The sequence below is a fragment of the Anguilla rostrata genome, chromosome 15 (assembly GCF_018555375.3).
Source record: "Anguilla rostrata isolate EN2019 chromosome 15, ASM1855537v3, whole genome shotgun sequence".
Lineage (NCBI taxonomy): Eukaryota > Metazoa > Chordata > Actinopteri > Anguilliformes > Anguillidae > Anguilla > Anguilla rostrata.
In genome coordinates this window covers 2,677,185-2,684,684 of record NC_057947.1, presented here as the reverse complement: position 1 = coordinate 2,684,684, position 7,500 = coordinate 2,677,185, and the positions used below count along the sequence as shown (strand labels likewise).

Genomic DNA, 7,500 nt, shown 5'->3' with positions numbered 1-7,500 from the left:
GGAGTGCCTTGTATGCATTGTTTTGTGTTTCATTCAAAAAGCTTTAAAGTGGGATGACCTGGTGAAATTAAGGATAAGTGTGATCTGCATTAAACATGCAGCAGGTTGAGCTGCTGAAGATTAGCCGCGGAAGGCTAACGGTTCACAGCCGCTCGAGCTTAGCCGCAGAAGGCTAACGGTTCACAGCCGCTCGAGCTTAGCCGCGGGAGGCTAACGGTTCACAGCCGCTCAAGCTTAGCCGAGGGAGGCTAACCGGCGTGTTTGTGTTTCAGGGCCCGCCCCACCATTAAGGACTGCTTCAACAACTCGTGGCTGCAGGACGCGTACCTGATGAAGCTCCGGCGGCAGACCCTCACCTTCACCACCACCCGTCTGAAGGAGTTCCTGGTGGACCACCAGCGCCATCGCTCGGAAGTGGCCACCAAACACAAGGTCCTGCTGCGCTCGTATCAGAGCACGCCGCAGACGCCCACCACGCCCACCACTCCCGGCACCAAGTGAGCCAGCGAGCGCAGCCGCGGAGGGCGAGAGGGCGGGGCAGGGCGGGGCCAGGGGGGCGGGGCTGAAGGGTGAAAGCATGCCAGGGCCAGGGCCTCCAGGAGAAAGGAGCGAACAGGACACGCCCCTCCACCCCTGACCCCGCCCCTCCTCTGCTCCGGACGCGAGAGCCGAGGCTTCGTTTCCACCACCCCCCCTCAGCCCCCCCCTCCTTGGGGCAGGGCAGGGCGGGGCTCCGTGGCGGACTGGCCACGCCCACATGGGTTTAGGCCCGCGAGACTCCACAGCCCCGCCCCTGAAACCAGACTGGCTTTCTAAGCAGATACCTCACCGACTGTCTGACAGCATGCTTCTGCTTTTCTCTTTCCCCTCAACTCCTCCTCCCTCTCCTCCCTTCCTAATTTCAGTCTTTTCCACTGAGCTTTTTCCCTCAATCAATGCAGAGGGGTTGATCTTAGAAGACTGCTGAACGCTGACCCATTACAACTGAGAAATAACGTTTTCTGACCTTCTAATCAAAGCTCTCTTCTCTAAAACTGAGTTGTAGCGCTGTTGGTGAAAGAGTAATGTTAATGTGAATGTGACTCTGTCACCCAGCGATAGCCAGGCACTTCCTATCTGTGGATAAGTAAGGTGTACATCCTTCTCTTCCTCATTTATAAGCTCAGTCATGTTCTTTTCTCACCTTCATTCTTTTATCAATATGAATCATATGAGTTTTTGCAGTAGTCGCAATGACTGGCAGATGTCAAAGAGTGGATGGACACCACTGAGATGGGTTTTCCGTAGAATTAGCCAATGGCAGCGCGAGAAAGAATTGGCTTAAAGCCAGTGTTTCTTTAATGGACCCCGTAGGCTATTGGCTGCTGTCAGCGCTTCACAGTGACATGGTCAGAAGCACACGGCCACTTGCATGTAAGCGTTCTGTTCCCAAAGACATGTCAAAAGGAGGAGTAGACGGCTGTCCTGAAGAACTTCAGCAGATTCAAACCTTTCGACGACAACCGCGTCCTGTAGGGTTTGCATACGGCTGAACGGAAGGCATGACTGCCAAATATCACTGGTATGTACAGAACAGTCATTAAATATCGCCAACAATTCATGAGTAAGGACTCTAGATCAGATTTGTTTGCTATATTTTTGTTACGTTCTGTAACACCAGTTTGTGTAAAATGGAGAGAGATTGCCCAATGGTTCAGCCTGATGAAAGGAGGGAGTTGAGGGTACAGGGGTCACAGAAAAAAGCCGGATCTGGTATGAAATGGAGGGTGTTTGGAAAGGAAGCTCCTGCAGTTGTTCATTAGCTTTAAGGCCAGGTCATCCTGCGCCACACGCTAACCAGTCCTGCGGCACGCCCTAACAATGCAAATGTGTTCCTGTACAGATTTTGCCTGTTTAACGTACGGAGCTAAATTTCTTCCTCCAGATTGACTACCTTACGTCAGATCATTCTATTTTTGGAAAAGAGATTAAAAAGCATAGTTTTTACTGAACAAAATAGGGTTTGCATTTTTATTTGATTTTATTTATTTTTATTTGATTTTTTTTTTTTTTTTTTTTTTTTGAGAAGCATGTATGTCTCTGGCACATGAAACGTTCACTATAAAAATAAAGATAAAGATTCTATAAATACCCTGGCCTAACACTTCTGGCTGTACCTCTTGTCCATCTATTGTGGTAGTACCCTTTCTGTACTTAGTTACTGCAGTTTGGTTTTTTTTTAATGTACATTTTGACCTAATTTAATTTCAAGAGATTGTTAAAGGAATCAAGATACATGCTAATGAGTTTCAAGCTACAAATGAATAATGTTTTAATGACAAATTGTCTATCACAGCATCACACAGTATTGAAATTATGTTTTGGATTTTATTTAGCTTACATTTTGAAATTAATAGCTAAGAAAACAACAGATTTGTTTGTTTTAGAAAACAAGTATGAAAAAGTTTTCAGACATACTTACATAGCTGAAAAAGGATTTTGAAATCATGAATTGAAATCAGCTGAAATCAGTGTTTCTTTCTGTTTAACTAATGAAGAAATTTTTTTTTTTTTCTTTTAAGTAAATTCTTAAGGAAAATATTATACAGACACACGAACTAGGCTTGATGTTGGACACAACATATAATATTGGTAGTAGAAGTATTGTACTTGACATGTTGTGTAACCAGGAAGTTAGTGACAGCACTAATATGGGTCATGTACCGTAGCTGACTGTAAAATTCCCTTTTATTTTTTGAGCAAATGCAACAGTGTTTTCTTTTTTGGCAATAGACTGTTTACAGAAGTCTTCTTGGATGTGTAATTGGACTTTGTGGTCAAGTGTGAGAATGTTGAGTTGCTGCTTGTGTAATACCGTCACTCCGTTTGGCGTGAAGCTGTCATAGAGCTGTGATCCCATAACAGAACTACTGTGTTCCTTACCTATGGAGTAAACTTGGGAGTGTTCCTTCAAAGCCTCAGTATTCATAATAGATGATAACATCCTCAGTATATTTCACATGGTTGGTCATATAGGAAGATACTCACAAGGATATTTTTGTTTGTTTTTTATTGATCTATACTTTGACTGTGTAAATATAGATGCCTTGAGAGTTCTTGTGAATGCTATTGAAGTTGATGGGGGATTCTTGCACAATCCAGCATAACATGCAGTAGGGTGAACTGCGTTCTTACATTTGGAGAAAAGTTGAACCCAGAGTGAGTTCTGTCAGTAGATTAAGTTGAATGCAGAGTGTGTTCTGTCAGTAGATTAAGCTGAACACAGAGCATGTTCTGTCAGTGGACTAAGATGAACACAGATCATGTTCTGTCAGTAGTTTAAAATGAACCCAGAGTAAGTTCTGTGAGTACATTAAGCTGAACACAGAGCATGTTCTGTCACCAGCTTCAGCTGAATCCAGAACAAATTCAGTCAGCAGTAAAGCTACATAAATGTTTAACGTTGAGATGAGTTCCACGCCAGGTTGCGGTTCTGGTCACCTGCCACTGATTTCCAGGGAACAGGCATTCATACCACAGATATGAATATGTTTTCCTGTACTCTGTCACCATAGAAACAGTACAGTACCTGCCCCTGACCTTAAGTCAATTTTGATGCCCCCCTCCCCCTACAGAACGTCCAGTCTGAGGGACAGGTTTCGTGGGGTAGGCTTGTTCCCAGAGAGGGCCATGCGAAGTTTTGTACATGCGAGTGGGTAAATCTACAAAGGAGAGGGATTCGGTTACGCGTGGGGGCGCTTTGGGTCGGTGAGAGACCCTTTGGCATTTAAGACGCTCCCTCGAACCGGCGGCCGCCCCTGGGAACGAGCCTCTTTAGAAACCGCAGACGGGAGCACGCGATCTGCACCTTCACAGCGATGGCCGCCATTTTCAATCGTATGTAAAGTGTTATTTCCAGTGGTTTGCTTATTTATTTATTTATTGTTCAGACTCAGTTATGACTCTGGAACCTTTTACAACTTTGTGGAATTACTCATTTAACTCTGGTGTGACTCTAAGGCATGATAGCTGAGTACAAAGAATCCTAATAAAAAAGCATCCGACAAACTGCAGTCTGTGTTCTGTGTACGTGTGCAGGGTGTGTGTCCTAAGACCCAGCCATTAGTTTCTGTTCCCTGTAGGGGACGTGAGTTTCTGGTCTTAATTTCAAGAACCATATACCCTACTATGCTAAAACCTACACTGCAAGGGACACTGAATAATAAAGTAATAAAATAATATTTTTATTTTGATATTTCAACTTTTTTTTCTTTTTGCAGGAATCAGGAGGATTAAACACAGGAAAACTGTTTGGGGTCAAATTGTGATACAGCTCTGCAGTGGCTCTCATCTGATGCCATCTGTACTAGCAAACCTTTAGGATCAGCAATAAATAGATCAATAAATAAATAAAATCTTTAGGATCAGCAATAAAGAAATAAATAAAATGTTAAAGATTAGCAGTAAATAAGTACAATCGTTAGGATTAGCAATAAATAAATAAATAAATAAAATCTTTATGATTAGCAATAAATAGATCAATTATTTTATTAATTCATTAAATATTTAAGATTAGCGTCCCAGCTATGTATACTGGTTAGGAACCTACATTCAAACATTTTGTGTTTTCTCTGTAAAGCCACAGTCAATTTTTATTTAGCAATTTGTTGTTAACTGTTAAATGATCTGTAGTCTCCATAAATCCAAAAGTGGTAGGTAAATTTAACTTATATGCATAACAGTGTTATTACTGTTGGCCAGTGCTTAAACTGAACACAGTGTGCATATACAAGATGGATAAAGCAATGTTAATGTATATAAAAAATATTTTCTTATGAGCATAGACCTGCTTCCCATAACACCTTGACAAGAGCACACATCTACTAAAGGAGAATTGCTATCAGGCGGTTGTAAAACTACAAATAGAACCTAACTAAACTACAAATAGAACCCAGCATACTCGGCCTACATCTGAGGCCCAGGGGAAGGGCTTGGAAGAGCGAGAGAACGTGATGAGATGAGCGATTGTCCCTGGAACCTGGTGCAGAACTCTGGCTGGGTGTGGCAGGCGTGGTAACTCCGTGTGGTAAAGGCCATCAGCTGAGAGCAGTCCATCAGCGCAGTGCATTATGCGCTCCTCAACTGCTCTAGACTGAACCCCACCTGTTCGGATCCACACAAGGGAGCACTCATGCCTCGTCCCCACCCCATTTCTCCGGCATGCAAGGCCCACCATTAGTGCCCCTCCGAAACCCCCAGGGGCACTTGATGTGACGGCTATATAAGGTCTGGCTGGCAGCTTCTACAGGGAAGGGGGGGGCAGAGCATCTTTTATCAGTGCTGCCATACTGAGGAATGCCGAGATCCTCCAAAGAAGGCCATGTTCTGGAATGTTCTGGCCTCCTCCCAGACCCTGCTATCCAGAGGAATCCCCACAGACACGGTACGCATCATATATATTAAACCACTTCCAGAGGGGCAGCAGTCTACACTGTCAGTAAGGCCCAGTGCGAGGGGGTGAGAGAGCGAGAGAGAGCGAGAGAGAGCGAGAGGACTCCCGTCAGGACCGTCTCTGGAACCCACCCAGGGTGAGGCACATCGTTTCTTTTTCAGTACGGACAGGCTGGCAGAGACCACTGCTCTTACACTTTTGAATGGGGATATCATATCAGCTGGGCAGAGACCACTGCTCTTACACTTTTGAATGGGGATATCATATCAGCTGGGCAGAGACTACTGCTCCTACACTTTTCAATGGGGATATCATATCAGCTGGGCAGAGACCACTGCTCTTACACTTTTGAATGGGGATATCATATCAGCTGGGCAGAGACCACTGCTCTTACACTTTTTCAATGGGGATATCATATCAGCTGGGCAGAGACCACTGCTCTTATCCTTTTGAATGGGGATATTATATTAGCTTGGTCAGAGACCACTGCTCTTAAACTTTTCTGTCTGATCAGATATGGTAAGAAGGTTCTGCCAATGGTTATGTAAAACAAAACGATTTATATTGCGTGAAATTGTAGAATTAGCTTAAACAGCTACAAAAGGACAATGGATGAGGTCAGGGGTGTACTCCAGTCCTGGGGGACCAGTCCGTATGGTGGATTTTACTCCAGTAGATTCCCCTGACTTAGTTTTCTAACAGCCGTGTAAGCATTGCTCGTCGACCCCTCTACCAGACCACAGGATAATGTTGCAGCTGTTGATGAACAAAAAAATCTGATCGAGATTTGATTGAGCTGGCACGAAATCCCAAAATGGACAGGTCCTTTTAGTGCACCCCTTGGATAATGCGTGAGTTGGCTTTTACACGTTTTGATGCATGTTCTCCCTGTGTTCGTGTGTGTCTTCTCCCACAGTCCAGACATGTAGCCCAGGGACTACAGATGAAAATTAGCCTGGCTAACTCTGGCACATTTACAGAAATGTCATTAATGTGCATTGTCCCTCTCAAACAAACTAAATAAAGCATTCTTACTGAATTAGGTGTCCACTGCTTACGTGGACCATGTAGTCTGTTTCTGTTCCACAATGGACACAGAAAACTACGTTAACCTTGCTGCCCAGGGCTTGAGCAATTACTGGTAATGAGGTATAAACAGTCAGTGTCAGAATGCTATTTGTTTAAATCTATCATATGGATGATATTTGACATGTGAGGTACAAATCCTATACACCCTCACGCCAAGGATACCACTGTTACATTGGTCCTCAAATCACACAGATCTTGAAATGTTCTTTTTTTTTTTTTTACATACTTGTGATGATTTGTGATACATTTCTGTCAGTGTTTTATCTGAGTATTATTTAAATAAATTGAGAATTCATCCTCTGTGGTCAATTGGCTGTGAGGGCTGTAGGTCATTTCCTGTCTCATTATTACAGATGTCCGTGGCTGTGGCCAAAGCCCCTCCTGGATTCACCCTGGACATCACCGACCTGCAGATCCAGGAGGCAGCTATTCGGATCCAGGCCTCGTACCGAGGACACAGGTAGCTCTGCAGCGCCTCCCTGTTCTGCACATGCTCAGAGCGTTGGGGGCGGGGACACAGGTAGCTCTGCAGCGCCTCCCTGTTCTGCACATGCTCAGAGCGTTGGGGGCGGGGACACAGGTAGTCCTGCAGCGCCTCCCTGTTCTGCACATGCTCAGAGCGTTGGGGGCGGGGACACAGGTAGCTCTGCAGCGCCTCCCTGTTCTGCACATGCTCAGAGCGTTGGGGGCGGGGACACAGGTAGCTCTGCAGCGCCTCCCTGTTCTGCACATGCTCAGAGCGTTGGGGGCGGGGACACAGGTAGCTCTGCAGCGCCTCCCTGTTCTGCACATGCTCAGAGCGTTGGGGGCGGGGACACAGGTAGCTCTGCAGCGCCTCTCTATTCTGCACATGCTCAGAGCGTTGGGGGCGGGGCCTGTTTGGCTTTTGGCAGCAGAGAGAGGTAGCGCTGAGATCTGCCTGTGCTTTACACACACTACATCTGCCAACAGAGCTGGCTCTGCCCCTCATACACACCATA

At 45.3% G+C, this 7,500-nt stretch overlaps 2 protein-coding genes across 9 annotated transcripts in view; both read left to right on the top strand.

Moving 5' to 3' along the window:
* The window catches only part of spegb (striated muscle enriched protein kinase b), a 109,965-nt gene extending 105,918 nt beyond the window's left edge, over positions 1–4,047 (top strand). For all 8 annotated transcript variants that reach the window (XM_064309879.1, XM_064309886.1, XM_064309878.1 and 5 more), the window contains one exon: positions 273–4,047. In XM_064309879.1, the coding sequence (XP_064165949.1) occupies positions 273–501 (229 nt within the window). In that variant the 3' untranslated portion in view covers positions 502–4,047. The remainder of the gene's footprint in view (positions 1–272) is intronic.
* Positions 4,048–4,594: 547 nt separating this feature from the next.
* LOC135240445 (SPEG neighbor protein-like) overlaps positions 4,595–7,500 on the top strand; it is a 6,834-nt gene continuing 3,928 nt past the window's right edge. Inside the window, exons 1-2 of the mRNA XM_064309901.1 lie at positions 4,595–5,567; positions 6,874–6,980. Of these exons, the coding sequence (XP_064165971.1) occupies positions 6,874–6,980 (107 nt within the window). The 5' untranslated portion in view covers positions 4,595–5,567. The remainder of the gene's footprint in view (positions 5,568–6,873; positions 6,981–7,500) is intronic.